Raw genomic sequence first — 20,195 nt, 5'->3', positions numbered from 1 at the left:
AGGACATAGCTCTATCTTCATTATAACCTCGTCGAGTCTACTCAGGTTCGAAAAATGTGGTTAATATATTTTTGTGTCGCTCTGAATTTCCTGTATAGAGCCTACAGTAATTGTCTTCAGAAAAGTTAGAACCAATAACAGCGAACAGAGTAATACATGCCACAGAGTAATCTTTGGACTGCCCAGAGGTCTTTCATGCAACTGGTGAGGGTGTTCTCCCAGTACATGTAATTTTGTATATTTACGTCACCGTGCAGAAATAATGCTACGTCTGTGACAGAAAAATGACTTAAGACAGTATAGGTCGCAATTGTTAGTAAACATGTACAAATGTTTCTTCTGTTGACTTTGTCGGGAACATCGAAGATTCAGACAACAATAAAATTTGAAAGGGTGAAAGTTATGTGAAGTCCTCGCCGACCACCTACTACTATTGAACTCGTCGAACTACTGAACTCGTTCAATGTTCTCGGAAGTGGAAACTGTAAGCTATTCACTTGGTGGTGATCTTCTACGAACAGATCCCGTCGAATGAGTTTATTGGCTTATAGCAAAATGGTGTTTCACATGGGAACACGGTGATTACGGCGAATGTAAAAATGTCGCTGAAAACTTCACTGTGTAGCTACCACAAATTCATTGTTTTTGAAAATTCCTTGTATGACAAAAGTACGACGTTGATTGTTGTCCCGACCTCTGTTTCATGTTGAGTGAATGCTTCGGATAAAGGAACATCAAACTACCGTATCTTTACATTATTAAACTTTCACTTAGTGTTGTCAGCATCGCAATGAAAAATTGTTTCCCGTGCTGCACTCTACATATCGAAAAAAAACCAACAATTCATTTACATAGTACTACTAAACAGGTGCGTGAACTTGGCCCCCCGACCTGGAACACAAACGATGAGATTAGTGTCATTGGTTAGTGCTTCGTTTGTGCTCATTTGTGCATGAAACCCCATCGTTTATGCTTTATTAGTTCCGGAGATATAACAGAAAAATTGGTAGGGGGGCCAAGTTCACACTGGCCCCCCGACCTGGAACACAAACGATGAGATTAGTGTCATTGGTTAGTGCTTCGTTTGTGCACGAAACCCCATTGTTTGTGCTTTATTAATTCCAGAGATATAACAGAAAAATTGATAGGAGGGCCAAGTTCACACTGGCCCCCCGACTTCAAGCACAAATGATGAATGTAGTGTCATTCGTTAGTGCATCGTTTGTACATCAAACTCCATCGTTTGTGCTTCAATAGTTCCCGACTTATAAGTCAAAAATTCAAACAGAGTTGGAAACTGGATACAAATTTTCGATATTTCTTTCGAAATAAAATGCTTGCATTTCTCCCGCATGTGAAGCACAAACGATGAGACAACTGCAGTTGGTTAGTGCATCGTTCATGCTCGTTTGTGCACGAGACCCTATCGTTTGTGCGTTATTAGTTCCGGAGATTTGAACAAAAAACTGATACGGAACCAGCGCAAACTTCGCATTCCGACTTAAAGTAAAAATGACGAAAGTAGTATCATTCGTTAGTGCATCGTTTGTGCATCAAACCCCAACGTTTGTGCTTATATAGTTCCTGAGTTATAAGCCAAAAACTTAAGAGAGAGTTGGAACTGGACACAATTTTTCACATTGTCTTTCGAAATAAAATGTTTGCATTCCTCCTACATGTGAAGTACAAACCATGCGATTACTGCCATTGTTTAGTGCATCGTTTGTGCTCGTTTGTACACGAAACCCCATCATTTGTGCGTAATTAGTTTCGGAGATTTGAGCGGAAAGCTAGTAGGGAGGGAGCCAGCGTGAACTTGGCCCCCAATTTCAAGTAAAACGACGGAACTAGTGTCGTTCGTTAGTGCACCGTTAGTGCTCGTTTGTGCATCGAACCCCATCGTTTGTGCTTCAACAGTTCCTGACTTATAAGCCAAAAACTGAAAACAGACTTGGAACTCGATAAAAATTTCCAAATTTCTTTCGAAATAAAATGTTTGCATTTCCCCCGCATGTGATGCACAAACGATGGGACTAATATCATTGGTTAGTGCATCTTTTGTGCTTGTTTGCGTACGAAACCCCATCGCTTTTGCGTTATTATTTCCGGAGATTTGAGCGAAAAACTGGTAGGGAGCCAGCGTGAACTTGGCCCCCCGACGTCAAATAAAAACGACGAAACTAGTATCATTCGCTAGTGCATCGTTTGCGCATCAAAACCCATCGTTTGTGCTTCAATAGTTCATGACTTATAAGCCAAAAACGGAAAACAGACTGGAATCTGGATACAATTTTTCACATTTTCTTTTGAAATAAAATGTTTGCGTTTCTCCCACATGTGAACCACAAACGATGCGATTAGTGCCATTGGTTAGTGTATCGTTTGTGCTCGTTTGTACACGAAACCCCATCATTTGTGCGTCATTAGTTTCGGAGATTTGAGCGGAAAACCAGTATTAAGCCAGTGTGAAGTTGCCTCCCGATCATAAGTAAAACGACAGACTGGACAATAAAAGTTTGTCTTGCACCAGTAATCAATATAAGCTAGCTTCATGAGTAGAATATCATGGACATTTAGTTGAATGAATTGTCTTCTAGCCTTGATATATAATACATGAATAAACATAGGTAAGCTAAATCACCTTCGTAGAAAATCATAAAATTCCTTTAATAAACATTATTATCGTAATAATTCACTAATTCTAATTCATCTATCCTCATATTTATATTTCATTTATAATAATAGCTTATGTTTATCATAAATATTCTTAAATCATTTTATATTCATAATAATCATTGTAGTACTGTGATTATTACCTATGCTACAAAATCAAATGTCCTTTCTTTCAGGCATGAGACACTAGCAACCGGTATCCTGGTATTTTAGTGCAAAGCTTCTGTATAATAACTATATCATAATGTTAATGAACGGCGCATGATATTATTCGTTTCATTGATTATTTGTTCAATCTTACACTCCTTAATATATATATAGACGTATTAAATGATGCATGACAACTAAACCTTTGATCGTGATTTTGCTTGGTTGCAGGATTAAACAGTTCAGAAAATTGAATTTCATATAGATTTTGAACGTAGTATTAAAACGATTACATTTACACGAATTTTGAATTTAATATTTGTCCCTGGAGTTTCGAAGAAAAGGGGCAGAGCCCCTAAATGTATTACTTACAGGTTCATGTTATTCAGAAGATTAACTTTCAAAACTTCAGAAAATCCTGCCTATTGTCTTGTCTTGTCTTCACTTTTAAAAGTGCTGGAAAAATAAGAAGGTCACCAGGAAATGACCAATTTGTGCCATAAATGCTACAAGGAATATGGTAGTAAGTTAAATAATTTCTTCAGTAGAAATTGTACTAATCGTCCTTCTTGAATATGTCAACACACTTTTATTTTTTAAAATTTTTTTTTATATCGAGATTCCGGTTTTTTTAAGAAATTGTATAATAGCTTTAATTGGTATTCGTTGATTTGAAGCTAAAATATATTTATATGAAAACGGAGCACAACCTAAATGATTATAAAGGTGAAATAGAAATTGATTTCTAAACGATTCAAATAGATCACATTCGAATAGTATGTGATTCATAGTTCCAATGCCTCTATCACACCAGCAATGATAAGTTGGTTTTTTTTTTAATTTGGTACAATTTAACAGGAGTTAAAGCCGTTCCTAAAAGCAGTCGATAATACAAAATTATTTCTTGCCGAGTCCATGATTTTATGTGTTTCTTGAGTTGTTCTTGTGATGATGACGATATAGACCAGTAAAATTTTCCTGGTAGGGTTTTTTCAACATCATACCATTTCCCTAATTCTTTATCGTGAAATTCTTTGATTTTGCGAAAAAGGTTACATGGCGGAATTTTGATATTTGTAGGATTTCCTGTTGAATATGATTGCTTTGCCAGATTGTCAATTATATTGCTATTTTCTTCGATATTTACATGTGCCTTTATAAATGCAAAATAGATCTGATAATTATTCTTAGACATATTTATGTATAGATGTTTTATATTTAAGAGTATCCATGTCATTGATTTATCCCAATAGGTATGTTGTAACTTCATGAGCACACTCAGCGAATCAGAACATACCACAAATTTTTTGATTTTGTGTTTTTTTATGTATAATAAGGCTTGTCTAATAGCGAATGCTTCTCCTTCAAAAATAGAAACTTCTTTCGGTAGTTTGTATTGGAGGGAGATTTTATTCTTCGAATGTAAACTGCTGCTCCGACATTTCTATCATTATACTTCGAAGCATCTGTATAAATGAAAAATGTTTCATCATCAAAACGTTGTTTGAAATCTTTCCATATATTTTGATAAATTTTTTCCTTTAAATCCTCATTAGATATTGATAAGTAATGAGGATTTTTAACTGTTATTTGTGCCATATTTGTATTATAACTCCAAACAAAGCATGGTAATGAAGGTACTTTATATATCATTGAGGCAAATTTTTTGAAATTGAGGTACGCTTGTACGATCCAAGGGAAAATCCTGATATATGGTGTATTCCTTTGTTGAAGAAGTAATTCTATTTGTTGAAGCTGCTTTGGGATTGTAGAGGAATTCTTACCAAAGATTTTTATTAAAAACGTTGACGCTGATTTAGAGAAAAGAACTGGGAACGGTATAATTTCTGCTTCTTTTAACATGGCTTGTCTAGGACAGAATGCTGGCTGTGAAAAAATTATTTTAATGATATTATATATAGCTTTTTCTAATTCGTGATAGTATGTACCATATCTATTATACAATGGATTGCCGTAAGCAATTTTAGATATGTAGCCATGTTGTAAAATTTTCAATAAGGTGAAAGGATTAATTCCTCACTTTTTCGCTGACAGACACTTTAGTAAATTTTGGTGTTTGAATTGATCTTGTATTAAATATTGAAATTGAGCCTTCCAGTTTAATTTCTGGTCCATTCTAACTCCTAGATAAGAAATATATTGTTCACAATATAGTTCGTTATTTTTAAATGTTAAATGATAATTTCTATTTTTTTTCCCTGGAGAATATAATAAACTTAGTTTTCTTCCAATTTAATTCCAATCCATTCTTGTTCATCCAGATATTGATTTCTTGCAGTTGATTTTCCACCTGTGGAATAGCTCTTTCAATGTTTTTAGTAAATGAAGTTAACAAAATATCATCAGCGTAACTAGTAATGTTATTATTCTGCCATTTTTTATTGATTAAATCCAATATATAGATATTAAATAAAAGTGGACTTAATTTGCTACCTTGTAGAAGGCCTAATGAGGTATTTCTTGATTCTGAGTAGGAATTTCTGACTTTAATGAATACCTGTCTATTAATTAAGGTATTGTGAATTATTCTAATAATTTTGCTAGATATTTTCAGTTTATGCATCTTTTCTATTAGGATATCTAAATTTACATGATCATATGCACCAGAAATATCAAACGATATAGCCAAAAGAGCTCCTCTTGATAGAAAGGTTTTATAGATATCTAATGTTAAATTAGATAATGCATCATATGTGGAGAAATTCTTTCTAAAACCTGTAATTTGTGGAGGAAAAATTTGTTCATTTTCCAAATACCAGTTCAATCTGTTAAGAAGAAGATTCTCAAATATTTTGTAAGCACATGATAGTAGAGCAATTGGTCTAAAATTATTATAAAGAGCTATATCTTTGGAATTCTTTGGAATCGGTAGAATTAAGATTTTTTTCCAAGTTGAAGGGATATGTCCTGTGTTTCATATATAATTATAGTATTCCAATAAATTTTGTAATCCTAAGTGAGGAAGATTTTTATAATGTGAATATGTAATTCCATCTATACCCGGCGAGGTGTTTTTATAAATATTTTTTAGTACCACTTCTAATTCATCTAATGTGAAATTTTTATCAATGACTACGTTGTTGTTTGATATTAGATATTGAGAAAGAAGATTACGATCATTATTTACAGAGCATGGAGTTAATTTATTATGAAATAATGGCAACCAATCTAAATTTTTCAAATGAATTTGAGTATCCTGTCGATCATAATATAATTTAAATTTTTTCCAAAAATGCCATATTTTATGAGGTGATGTTCTGTCCGATAAGTTATTGCAAAATTCCTGCCAGCAAGATCTTTTCGTCTGGTTTATAATTTTTTTAGTTTGCGCTTTTTGTTTTTGATATTCAAAAAATAAATCTGGAGTCCGTATTGATATAAATTGTTTGAATAATATTATTGTCTTATTTACATATTTTTGGCAATTATTATTCCACCATATCGGACGGGGTCTCTGATTTTTCTTGGCACTATACTCTCTAGAATGTTCTTTATGATTCTCCTTACGTAAATCAGATACTGTTTTCTTGATGATTTTAAATATATTGTCTGGGTCATTATTTTTTGAGAGATAAATTTGTATTTTATTTTGATAATCTGTCCAAGATATATTTGTAGTTATTCTTGGTAATTTAGATTTGAAGCTATTAGTAAATGTTTGTACAGAATTATCCTTTACTTTTTCGTCAGAAATTAAATGAGAATAAAAAATAATAGGGAAATGATCGCTAGAACATGTGTGATGATAAGTTTGCCAAACCGTTTCCAAATAATATACATGTTTCGTAATTGCAAGATCTGGTACTGAGAATGTTTTTAATTGAATCCTTGTAGGGGAACCATTGTTAAGAAAAATATAAGATGAATTCATTAAATGTGAGAGAAATTCGCTGCCTCCTTTGGTGGTTTTATTGGACCCCCATACTACAGAATGAATATTGAAGTCGCCACCTATATAATCAAAATTGTAATCAAATAATTGTATCCAAAAAGATGTATTAACATCAATTTTTGGAGGGATATATAGATTTAAAATTTTTAATTTGCCAATTTTTATACCAAGGTATTGAATATGCGAGTGAGAATTTTGAAATTGCACATTTATAGTTTGAAAATTTAAATTATTTTTCACACATATGGCAATGCCTCCATGTGAGTCATGACGTATTTGATTTATGCATTGATATCCTTTAATGCGTAATGGAATTTTAGGATTACACCATGTTTCCTGTAATAATATAACATCCGGGGAAAAGATATTTATTAAGTTTGTTAGATGAAATAATTTGCCGTAAATACTTTGGGAGTTCCATTGAATAAAGATGAGTCTATCTTTCCTATCAATACCCATATATTTTTTTTAATGAAATAGAGAATATAGGTTATTGAGAATTGTTTCAGGTGAAATATATGTACTATCTCCCTCATTTATTTTCATTGAAGAAAATATTATCTTTTTCATCCCTTCTTTTATTTTATTTATTCTTTGAGGGGAATATATTGAAGCTGAAGGAACCTCTAAGTCCTTACCAAAGAGTGGAGAAGTTGTTTCCTGAAGTTCTAATTTGCTAGAATTCAGTCTATCAATACCCTTTGCATCAGCCAAAGGGAATTTTTGTGTTCCAGAACACTCAGGGTTCTGTACAGCCATTTTTCTCCTAAATGAAATTGAATTATCTTTAGAAATACAAGAGTAGTCGACTTTGTTATATGACTTTTCTTTTTCATTTAATGGTGTTCTATTCGTAAACAACTCATCGGTTGTTGTAAAGGTAGAGTTAAATTTAACATTTTTATTATGTGATTTATCTTTGTCTGATTGCGTAAACAATTGAGAAGAATTTCGAGAAAGCCATTCTCCTTGGCTTTTACGCCTTTTCTCCGGAGGTGAACTGGGAAGTTCACTAACAACTTGGGTTCTTGAAATTGTTTTATTCATCACTGGAGTTACCAGTGGAGGCATCTGTTCTATGTTAAACAAGGAAGCATAAGTTGAGAGTTTCTTATCAAGATGTTGATCCTCGGAGGAACGAAGATTAACAGTATTATGAACTGAGTTAAAATTTCCATTATTCGGATTCTTTTTCTTTAAGATCGCATTCGCTTCATTGAAAGAAATCTTTTCTTTTGCCATAATTTCCATTAATTTCCCTTGTCGTATTCTTTCCGGACACTCTTTATAATCTGCTGCATGATTTCCATTACAATTAATGCATCGCAGAGGATTGTTACAGTTTGAAGAAGGATGTGGATCACCACATTTTATGCATAGACTTTTGTTTAATCTACAATTAATCTTGCGGTGCCCAAATTTATTACACCCTGATATGCATTGTCTAATGGCCGGTATGTAAGTATGAACCGTTCTTTTTATGTAATATAACTTAATATCATTCGGTAATTGCTGGGAGTCAAACGTTAGAAATCACCCTTTGGGGTTTTTTTGAATATTCGTCTGGCTGACGTAACTGTTGTATCGCATTTGATATTGTCTTGCACAGATCACATATATTGTCCATTCCATTCCATTCCATTCGGCATCTGTAAAATGCCGTGTAGTTTGGCCCAAACATAGATTCAAATGGCCTGTTCCCTATAAATGTCCAAAATAAGATTGAATTAATGGAATTGTATCACATTTGAATGCTAGAGGAAAAAACTGGGAGTTTAAACGGTTTTTTTTTTTGTTAAAACGTTCAAGTTAGTTCTTCAATTTCTCATGATCATGCTGTTACAAATTGATTATAGTGGCAATAGTTATTTCCCAGACTTTCCAAGTATTTGAAGTGATTTAGATATATCTATGTAACACCTTATACGTCATTTCATTTTATTTATTTATTTATATTTATAGATTTAAGTTATTGTCCTGTATAAACTGTAAGAGTCTTTTAATAAGTATCCAATTTCTTGAGGTGATTATCATTTCAACTGTGATTGGGAACGTGTAGAAGCTATTCAATACATGTATTATAAACTCTTTTCTTTTGTTCTGTAATAGTTCACAGTAGAATATTAAATGATTTAGATTGCCAATTTCTTTTCCGCACCAACAAATATTTGTATCTTTTTTCCTTATACAGAACAGTTTTTTTGGAGTTAAAGCTGTGTTGAATATTATTCGGTAAAATAGCACAATTTTCGATCTGGACCACATGCTTAATACTTTCCAATTGTTAAATTCCAAATTATCCGCTAATCTCCAGTAGTACTTGCCAGGACCTTCTCTATTTTTCTTTTTCCATTGGGTAGTTAATGTTTCTATTTTGTTTTTGATAATATTTTTGAAATTATAGTAAGGAATTTGTATGTTAGTTTTGATGCCTGAATTAGCTGCAGCTTTACTTAATTGGTCTACTGATTCATTAAATTCTATGTTTACATGAGCTTTGGTGTACATTAAGATAGTATTGAATTCATTGGATTGTAATGATTGAAATAATTTTTTAATTAATAAAATATTCCAAGAAGTTTGAATATTCCATCTTGTATTATTCAGTGCAGTAATAACACTCAAAGCATCCGTACATATACATGCATGTTTAAGATTGAGTTTTTTGATAAGTAAAAATGCTTGTCTTATGGCGAAGGCTTCGCCTTCAAATACAGACATGTTACAAGGTAGTTTGTATAGTTTCTGTATACATAATTGCGGAATCAATAAGGCTGCGCCGACTTGTTTATTTTTTTGTTTTGATGCATCAGTAAATATAAGTATATATTCTTTAGGAAGAGAATCTATATAAAATTGCCAAATATTTTTATATATATTATGTAAATTTTCAAATTTATGATATTGTATATATTGTGGAATTACAGCTGGAATTTTTATTAAGTTTATATTGTAGCTGAATAAGTATGCTGGTATACTTGGAGCTTTTGCTATACTATTTTGCAATTCTTTTATGTTCTTAAAAACAGTATAGATCCATGGCAATGATTTTTGATAAGGAAGTTTTTTACTTTGATTTATAATTTCCATGTTTCCTAGTTTTTTAATTATAATTGAAGAAGTTTTTGCCATCCGAGAAAGTAAAAAATTTGCCGTCTGTTGGAATATTTTTATTTCTATCGGTATATTCATTGTAGCTTCTAAGATAGCATTCCTTGGACAAAAAGCTGGTTGAGATAATATTGTCTTAATCACATCATAATGAATTTGTTGAATTTTTGTGTAAAACATTGTATAATTAGTGTTATAAAACATGGAACCATATAAAATTCTAGCTGTTAATGTTTGTTGATTAATCATATTCAACACATGAGGTTGTATACCCCATTTTTTGGCACTCAAACTTTTCAATATATTATGATATTTAGTTGCTTCTTTGGTTAAATATTGAAGATGCGACTTCCAGGATAAGGTAGTATCAAGATTAAGTCCTAAATATTTCCAATGTTTGATAAATTTTAGTTGTTTGCCATTAATTCTTATTTGTGGTAAAATTTTTATACGTTTCTTTGTGAAAATTGTAAAAGATGATTTTTCCCAATTTATATCCAATCCATTTTTAAAACTCCATTGGTGTATATTTTGCATATTGTGTTGTATTTTTTCCACTCCAATTTTTAGATTTTCCACTATTTCGTATGTAACCAGGTCATCAGCATACAAGAAGGTATTTGTAGTTTTATTCAACCCATTAATAAGATCTAACATGAAGAGATTAAAAAGAGTTGGACTTAGTTTACTACCTTGTAACAGACCAGTAGAAGTACGTCTAGATTTTGAATAAGAATTGTTCAACTTAATATGTACATGTCTATCATATAATAAATTGTAAATAAGTAATATGAACTGTTGCGGAATATGTAGTTTATATAATTTGGAAATTAATAAATTTAGATTTATAGAGTCATAAGCTTTTTGAAAATCCACGCTAATCAAAATAAGATATTTCTTTTGTTGGAAAGCTCTCCATATATCAATAATCAGAGGGCCGATAGAGTCAAAAGTTGAGCTACTTTTACGAAATCCTGTGATATTGTCTGGTAACAAGTGATTATACTCTATGTACCATTGTAAACGATTTAACATTAGTTGTTCGAAAATTTTAAGGCTGCAAGAGAGTAGAGCTATTGGTCTATAGTTTGTAGCAATATGACTTGGTTTATTAGGTTTAAGAATTGGCACGATGATCGATTTTTTCCATATTTCAGGTATGTTACCTGTTTTCCAAACTGAATTTAAAGAATTTAGGAATATTCTTTTTGCTTCTAACGGTAGGTTTATGTAATGGACGTATTGAAATCCATCTATACCTGGAGAGGTGTTCTTCTTGGTAGTTTTAAACACCACTTCCAATTCTTCTAATTTAAAAAGCTCATCATTATTAAGTTCTTGCTTATTTTGTAAGTTAGCTATTATTAAATTATTTGAATTAACAAAATCAGGAGTTAACATAGCATGAAATTGATGTATCCAATCGTTTTTTGTTGAATTCCAAGTACTTGTTACAGATTTTATAGAGTTTTTAATGAGTTGAGAATGTAAAAATTTCCAAATTTTCATTCTAGGCGTTTGAAATGATAAATTGTCACAAAATGCTTTCCAGTGCTTTCTTTTAATTTTATTTAAGATGATTTTTGTTACTGCCTTACTATTGAGATAAAGTCTAAAGTCTTGAGGAGTTTTTGTACTAATAAATTGCAAAAAAGCCGCTTTTCTTTTATTAATTGCTTGTTGTGCTTCACGGTTCCACCAACTAGGTTTGGCTTGTGGTATAGACTTAAAGGAATTTTTCAGTTTGTGACTCTGTATCAATTCTTCATTTTTTGATCTCGCTACAGCTTGCGTTAATATTTGGTTTAACTTAGATATCGAGTAATTGTAATTATTAGATTTATTTAAGTTTTCTGAAATAAAATGTTGATACTTATTCCAATTAATTTCTTTACTAATTTTATTTATTTTGGATGTGAAATCATTGTTATTTGAATTCTGATTAGAAGATGCTTTTTCTAGAAAGGGGTGAGTGATCGTCAGAATAGGGCGATGGTCACTTCCTAATGGATCAAAGTAGACAGACCAGTGTGTTAAAATGTAATATTGAATTCTACAGATAGTTATGTCAGGAACACTATTACCTTCCATAGTAATACGAGTTGCAGTACCATCATTTAGACAAAGATAAGGATATTCAGTTAAGGTTTGGTTAAGTATTTTACCAGCAGTATTCCCTTTGGATGCTCCCCATACTGAGGATTGGGTGTTACAATCTCCCATCAAATAATCAATCTTGTTATTTATTAACAGTTCTTTCCAGAATTGTGGTTGCGGAGTAATATCAGGCGGTATATAAATATTAACAAATTTAGTATTATTTATCTCAAAACCAGTTATTTGTATATCACTATATGTATTACTTAAAGCTATATTGAAAGTACGAAAAGGAATATTTTTCTTGATACATGTAGCTAAACCACCATATCCATCATCCCTTAAGTGTTCAATGATATTGTAATTATATAATTTCAAAGAAAATTTTGGTTTTGCCCAAGTTTCCTGTAAAAGTAAGATGTCCGGAGAAAAATATTTTATTAAATGTAGAATTGCATATTTTTTATTGTAAATACTCTGACAGTTCCACTGTAGAATTTTCAAACTTTGTTTATGCTCCATAATTAAATTTAAAAAAAAAAAACTTTTTTTTTTTTACCGGCACGTGAATTAGTTTGAAAGTATTGAATTGAATAGCAGATAAAATTGCTGCGATAATTGTTCCATATGTTCAGTTGTTACATTACAATTTAAGGACATTAGTATGTTACCTAGTAACTGTTTAATTGCAAATAATGTTTTTGAGTTTACCGAATCTATATCGGTTTTCTTTTCCGAATTTTCCGTAGATTTTTGAGAATTATATTTACTTGATTTTTGAATTGGAACCACTGCTGTATTCAAACATTGCTCAAAGGACGTAGAATTGCATTGATTTTGAGTTACGTACAAAGGGAATTTTTCTTGGCAACGTGGGTTATTATCGTTAGTAATACATTTCAATTCACACAATTGTTGAGGATTTTGATCCATCATTGTATGTCTGTTTCTATAAGCAGTTGCCACTGATTCCAATTGTCCGCTCGTACTAGCTGATGAAAAATCGTAACCCTTGCGTTCAAAGTATTTCCCATTATTAACAGTAAATTTACCACTAGTTTCTTCCGTACTTTTCCTCCTTTTCCAGGGAGGAGTTTCTTGTTCAGTCAGTTTAGGTTTTTTTCTGTAGTTTGGGATGTTTACAGCATTTGTATCTTTATTTTGTATTGTTTGAGCTGAAGCTCTGTTCTGAGAGTGGATGATGACATTTTCCGATGCTTTGATAGTTATGTTACTTGCATTCCATTTCCTTGAATCTGAATTTAATTTACCAACTTGCATATTTGCTTCATTGAATGAAATATGTTGTGTAGCCATTATTGACATGATTTGTTTTTGACGAGCCCTTTCCGGACACTCAACATTATCCGCTTCGTGCGGTAGACCACAGTGAAAACATTTTATTACATTAGAGCATTGTGATGCTGCATGAGATTGAGCACAAGTTTTGCAAATGGAATTTTTAGCTTTACAAGTACGGGAAGTGTGACCGTATCGTAGGCATAAATGACATTGTCTTATAGCCGGTATATACGTTTCCACTTGCAATCTTAAGAAGAAAACTTTAATGTGGAGTGGTAGTTGTTGCGAATTGAAAGTTATTATTATTGTAGAAGTTGGGATTTTTTTACCTTCATGTGACCTGTATATGCGTTTAATTGAGATTATTGGAACATCAGAAACTATTTCTTGTAGCAGTTCCTCTACCGGTACTTCCGGATCAACCTCTTTTACTACCCCCGTTGTATAAATTGCAAAATTTGGTATATATGCCATCCAATTTTGTGATTTTAATATTGGGTGAGTTAGAAAAGCATTTGCTGCTTTCGCAGAATTAAAAGAGACTTTTAATAAATTTTTTCCGATTTTTTTGAAAGTAGTAATACCTTCTACTGAAGCTAAGTAGAGTTTACGGCTAATTGCCATTACATGTTTCGTTCCCAGATCCTCTTGATTCGATTTTATGAAAACATAATACGGTGCTACATGTTCTTCCGTGTAACGATTTTCTAATGAAGTGTTTGTATTTACAAAATCACCATAAGACTTTAAATGATCCATCTCATTATATTCTTTCTTGTCTAAACTTACTTTTTTTAGCTTTGAAATGGTTTGGTTATTTGCATTATCAGTAATTTCCATTTCTGATGAATTGTCGGATATTTCTTTGTCTTTGGAGTTTGTTGGTTCTAAGTTCATAGTATCATTAAATTGGTTATCCGCCATCTTAATAATTGCTAACAAGAATTACAGATTATACACATAAAATACACAATCAATGTCACTTAAACTCTTAACCCTAAACACTAAAAGGAAATTAAACTATTGCCACCATAAATACCAAATCAACATGCACATAAGAACGTAAAAGTATTGCTGAGATCTCACCCGATTGCAAAATTCAGGATTCCTGTTAGGCTTATGCAGTCACTATTAGGAATCCTCACAGTTTTGGGTTTCACAACTTCACTTTTACACCCTCCCCACTTCCACTTCAGTTTCTGGGTATGTAGGTGAACTTCAGATCACTTAATATTGTATATTGAGATAATTAACTACACTAAATAATAAATATGGCAACATATATTCGCTACGTTAAATAATAGTTTGATTTCACGTTCGCCATCTTGCACCACCTGACATATATTGTCTTGTATCAATGTAATTAAGTATCTTATTTTCTTCTTTTTCTTATTTAGTTTCAAAAGATTCGGACCAAACTCCAAGTTATGTTTACACAGTCTCCTGGTGTAGATTAAGAATGTCATCTTAAAGAACTAATAACAAATATAATAAACGAAAATTGAGCAAAACATTAACACATTTATGTAGGTGCAGAATTGTAATGCGTACACCAAATGGTGGATCATTACAGTATCATTCGTTAGTGCATCGTTTGTGCATCAAACTCCATCATGTGTGCTTCAATAGTTCCTGATTTGTAAGTAGACATCGGATTTTAAGGTAAAAACCTATTTTTTCCTTAGCTGAGAATGAAAAATAAAGTCGTATATGAAGTTTTTATGACAAATTAAAGCACTAGCACCAAGTTTTATTTGGCTAAAAATGTCTAATTCAACGTTAGATCCTATTTTTGGCTATTTTGAGCAAACTAAACATGTGAAAATTTTCGAAGGGTTAAACACCAGGAAACTGTTGTACCAACATGTTATGTCGCCACAGTAGACAGGGTGGCAAATATGGAGAAACATTTTTAGACCAGATCAAATGAATGATTCTTCTATCCCTACTGATTTGCCATACATCCGATAGCACTACACATTTCTTGTTCGCGTTATTTGCAGAGTAAAAGGGCTCGGAAATACCACTTTCTAAGAATATTGAGCTTATTCAGGAAGTGAAGCAAAAAATCGTGGAAGTGCTCGGTGAAGTTGGAGAGAAAGTGAAGATAAAACTTGAAAGTGTATTGGAAAAGAACTTGGGACTCAAGAGTTTGTGTGCAGCAGCAGATATTTTGGCTGGAAAACAAAGTGAATACAAATGCGAAATACCAATCGAACATGTACCCAAGTTGAAGTTTGCCCCCATTACGTCAGTTGATGTTGAACGTTCATTCTCTGCGTACAAGCACATCCTCACCAACAAGAACAAACACCACCGTTTCACCATATAAAACCTTGAAACGGTGCTTGTTATTTACTGTGAGGCCAAATACGGCTTATGTGGTGTCGAAATGTGAAGGTATTGTGTTTTATATTGAAGATTTATCTACAAACATATAGTTTTATTTAGAATTCTTAATTTCAGCAGTATTTCAATATTAAGCAGGTTAAAATGTAAGGTAACATGACATGTGTGTATGAATTTCTGTATCTTAAAATTTGTATTCAGATCGGACTGCATCATTCCATTAAAAATGAGTATCTTTTATAAGAACCTATTTTTCATTTTTAATGATTAATTTAGTATTTTTGGCACCAATTTTATAGGCATTTAAAATATACTGTTTTAGAACCTAAAAATTCGATGTGTACTTATAAGCCAGAAACTGAAAACAAAGTTGGACACTGGATACAAATTTTCGAAATTTCTTTCGAAATAAAATGTTTGCATTTCTTCCACATGTGAAGCACAAACGATGATACTAGTGCCATTGGTTAGTGCATCATTTGTGCACATTTATGCACAAAATCCCATTGTTTGTGCGTTATTAGTTTCGAAGATTTGAGCAAAATACTGGTAGGGACCCAGCGTGAACTTGGCCTCCGACCTCAGGTAAAAACAACGAAACTAGTTTTATTCGTTAGTGCATGGTTTGTGCTCGTTTGCGCATCAAACCCCATCGTTTATGCTTCAATAGTTCCTGACTTATAAACCAAAAACTGAAAACGGGATTGGAAACTGAATACAGTTTTTCTCTTTTTCACTTGGAAAAAAAAAAAAAAAAATGTTTGTATTCCTCCTACATTTGAAGCATAAATAATGGGATTAGTACCATTGGTTAGTGCATCGTTTGTACTCATTTATGCAAGGAACCCTATGGTTTGATCATTATTAGTTTCAATTATGAGCAAAAAATTGGTAGGAAGCAAACGTCAAATTGTCCGCCAGACAGCAAGCAGAAACGAGAAAAATATTGTTATTCGTTTCCGTCGTTTGTGCTTAATTTGTTCGGGAGATATAAAGGAAAAACTGGAAGGGGTGGGACAGGTTTATACTCCCCCCCGACTTCAAGGACAAATAATCAATAACAAATAGTGCCGTTCGTTAATACATCGCTTGTGCCATTTTCTGCCTCGAAACCCAATCGTTTTTGCTTCAATATTTCACGACTAATAAGCCAAAAAATAAAACAGTGTTGGAAACTGGATACAAAATATAGCCGTTTCCTTCGAATAAAATGCTTGCATTTCTCCTAAATACGAAGCCCAAACGATGTGATTAGAGCCATTGATTAGTTCATTGTTTGTGCACATTTGTGAAGGAAACACCATATTTTATGCGTTATTAGTTAGGGAGTTATGAGCGAAAATTTGGTAGGAGGCCAATGTGATCTTTTCCGCTCAATCTCAAGTAAAAACAACGAATATATAGTCATTGGTTAGTCCTTCGTTTGTGCGCGTTTATGCAAGAAACCACATCGTTTGTGCTTTATTAATTCAGGAGATATAACCGAGAAACTGGTAGGGGGGAAGTCCACGCTGGCTCCCTACCAATTTTTCGCTCAAATCTCCGGAAATAATAACACACAGATGATGGGGTTTCATGTACAGTACAACCAAGCAGGAACGATGCAATAAACAATGGCATTAGTCCCAGCGTTTGTGCTTCACATATGGGAGGAATGCAAACGTTTTATTTCAAAAGAAAATGTGAAAAATTATATTCAGGTTCCAAGTCTGTTTTTGGCTTATAAATCAGGAACTATTGAAGCACAAACGATGGAGCTTGATGCACAAATGAGCACAAACGATGCACTAACCAACGACACTAGTTTCGTCGCTTTTATTTGAGGTCTGGGGGGCCAAGTTCACCCTGGCTCCCTACTAGTTTTTCGCTCAAATCTCGGGAACTCATAACGCACAAACGATGGGGTTTCGTGCACAAACGAGCACAAACAATGCCCTAACGAATGATACTAGTTTCGTCGTTTTTACTTGAGGCCGGGGGGCCAAGTTCACGCTGGCTTCCTACTAGCTTTCCGTTCAAATCTCCGAAACTAATTACGCACAATTGATGGGGTTTCGTGTACAGACGATCACAAGCGATGCGCTAACCAATGGAACTAATCGCATCGTTTGTGCTTTACATGTGGAAGGAATGCAAAAATTTTATTTCAAAAGAAAATGTGAAATATGTATCCAGGTTCCAAGTATGTTTCAAATTTTTGGCTTATAACTCATGAACTATTGAAGCATAAACAATGAGGTTTAATGCACAAAAGATGCACTAACGAATGATACTGGTTTCGTTGTTTTTACTTGAGGTCGGGGCCAAGTTCACGCTGGCTCCCTACCAGTTTTTCGCTCCAATCTCCGGAACTAATGACGCACAAATGATGGGGTCTCGTGCGCAAACGAGCACGAGCGATGCACTAACCATTTGCAGTTGTCTCATCGTTTGTGCTTCACATGCGGGGAAAAATGCAAACATTTTATTTCGAAAGAAATATCGAAAATTTGTATCCGGTTTCCAACTCTGTTTTCAGTTTTTGACTTATAAGTCGGGAACTATTGAAGCACAAACGATGGAGTTTGATGTAGAAAGGAAGCAGTAACGAATGACACTACATTCATCATTTGTGTTTGAAGTCGGTGGGCCAGCGTGAATTTGGCCCCCTACCAGTTTTTCTGTTATATCTCTGGAACTAATAAAGCACAAACGATGAAGTCTCATGCACAAATGAGCACAAACGATGCACTAACGAATGACATTATTTTGATCGTTTGTGCTTGAAGTTGGGGGCCAGCATGAATTTGGCTCTCCTACCAGTTTTTCACTTATATCTCCGGAACTAATAAAGCACAAATGATGGGGTTTCGTGCACAAACGAGCACAAACGACGCACTAACCAATGACAGTAATCTCATCGTTTGTGCTCGAGGTCGGGGGGTCAAGTTCACGCACCTCTAATAAACCCTTTTTTAATTTTATCATTTTCTAAATTTTCATTATGTCAGTTTCATTACAGCCTCTCATTACAATCAGTGTTTTACTTCGGAGGGATAGGGGAATTTCTATCCTAGAGTTAGCCTAAATTAAATTATGATTACATGCTGATCTTGTTCCCGGTATGTTCTTTAGTAAATAACGTCTCAGTGTAGGTTTCTCACATTTCGATTTTGAAACCATAGATAAGATTTTCTAGCAGACCTGATCTAATTAATTTTTCTTAATATAAGGAATGATTTGTTTATTCACCACTTGAGGAGAATAATTTATGCTTTGTGCACTAGGTACGTAGGGTCTGTTACTAGAGTAAATTAGGGGACTCACGACTACTGCTGCTGGCTGTCCCGAATTAGGCGAGAGGTCCTGAATTTGAAGAAAATTTTCAGCATTCCGAATTAGGCCTAAGAGAATGTGTTATATTACGGGATTCTATTCACTTAGAAAACATGCAACATTTTTTTTTTTTTTTTGAGAGACAGGTTTGTTTGGAATTTTTATTGTCATTCAACGGGTGGTAATAAGAAGAACTGCCACTAGAGGGTTTCGCCCTCTCTCTTGGCCTGGGATGTGGGAGCATAAATTATTTTTGATTGCATTTTAGTTGGGTAGTGAGCTGTCAAAGGAAAATTTTTGTAACAATATACAAAAAGAAAATGGTGCAAACATATATACGTACATTAATATCTATATATATAAAAGAGAACGTACAAATCCTTTGTCCGCTCATCACGCTAATAGGGCTGAACCAATTTCTTTTATTTTTGGGGGGTTATTAGGATTTGGACCCTAGATGGTTTTTATCATATCACTTTAATTTTCAATTACCAGTGTCTTGAGATAATTGACCATTCAGGTGTCCATTACGTACAGATCCTTTGTTAGTTCATCATAGGTATAAAAATAAACGTATGTATATGCAACCCGCATGACCGTGTCACTCGGCGGGTTAACATAAATGACAGGCGTTATAATGGTTTTTATCATATCACTTGAAAGCGAAAAAGTAAAAATTATCTAAGTAACAAAGTTTATTGCGTTCGGGGGTGACCGCAGCGAAGCGGGGCGGGTTAACATAAATGACAGGCGATATAATGTTAACATTTACTGCAATCTTCTATGGTTTTTATCATATCACTTGAAAGCGAAAAAGTAAAAATTATCTAAGTAACAAAGTTTATTGCGTTCCGGGGTGACCGCAGCGAAGCGGGGTGAACGCTGCTAGTAATCGAATATATTTGAAATAATAATAATAATAAAAAATAACAATATGACATTATGAGCAGTAATAATATCTAAACTAATACATAAACAGTAGAAGAGAATATGTGCATAAGAGGTGCAGAGAAAGCAACAAAATAAATGAATAATCAAAATATGTGTATACAAAAGTGCTAATGAATATAAGCGCATTGTAAGGGAAGATTGTTATGCTCATGATAATGAAAAATGAAATGAAATCTTTAAGTTTTACGTCCCACGGTTATGCCGGTGAGGCTAAAGGAGACGGTGATGATGAGAGATGAGTGAAATGGTGGAATGAAGAAAGTGGGAGGAAACGGGAGAACCCCGAGAAAACCCACGAGCACGGTGTTTGTCCACCACAAAGTCCACACGGCGCGAG

At 33.4% G+C, this 20,195-nt stretch overlaps 2 protein-coding genes across 2 annotated transcripts in view; both read right to left on the bottom strand.

The window, feature by feature from the left end:
• Positions 1-20,195, bottom strand: part of LOC145673397 (uncharacterized) — a 345,560-nt gene that overhangs the window by 40,084 nt on the left and 285,281 nt on the right. The window lies entirely within an intron of this gene.
• LOC145673321 (uncharacterized) lies at positions 12,512-14,167 on the bottom strand. Its single transcript, XM_081742917.1, has one exon. The coding sequence runs from the start codon at positions 14,165-14,167 to the stop codon at positions 12,512-12,514; it is 1,656 nt and encodes a 551-aa protein (XP_081599043.1).

Source organism: Thermobia domestica, chromosome 16, assembly GCF_964235325.1.
Source record: "Thermobia domestica chromosome 16, izTheDome1.hap1.1, whole genome shotgun sequence".
Taxonomy (NCBI): Eukaryota; Metazoa; Arthropoda; class Insecta; order Zygentoma; family Lepismatidae; genus Thermobia; species Thermobia domestica.
This window is presented reverse-complemented; position numbering and strand designations above follow the sequence as displayed.

Coding starts and splice junctions, on each gene's coding strand:
- LOC145673321 (XM_081742917.1), bottom strand. CDS start 14,167: ATGGCGGATAACCAATTTAATGATACTATGAACTTAGAACCAACAAAC.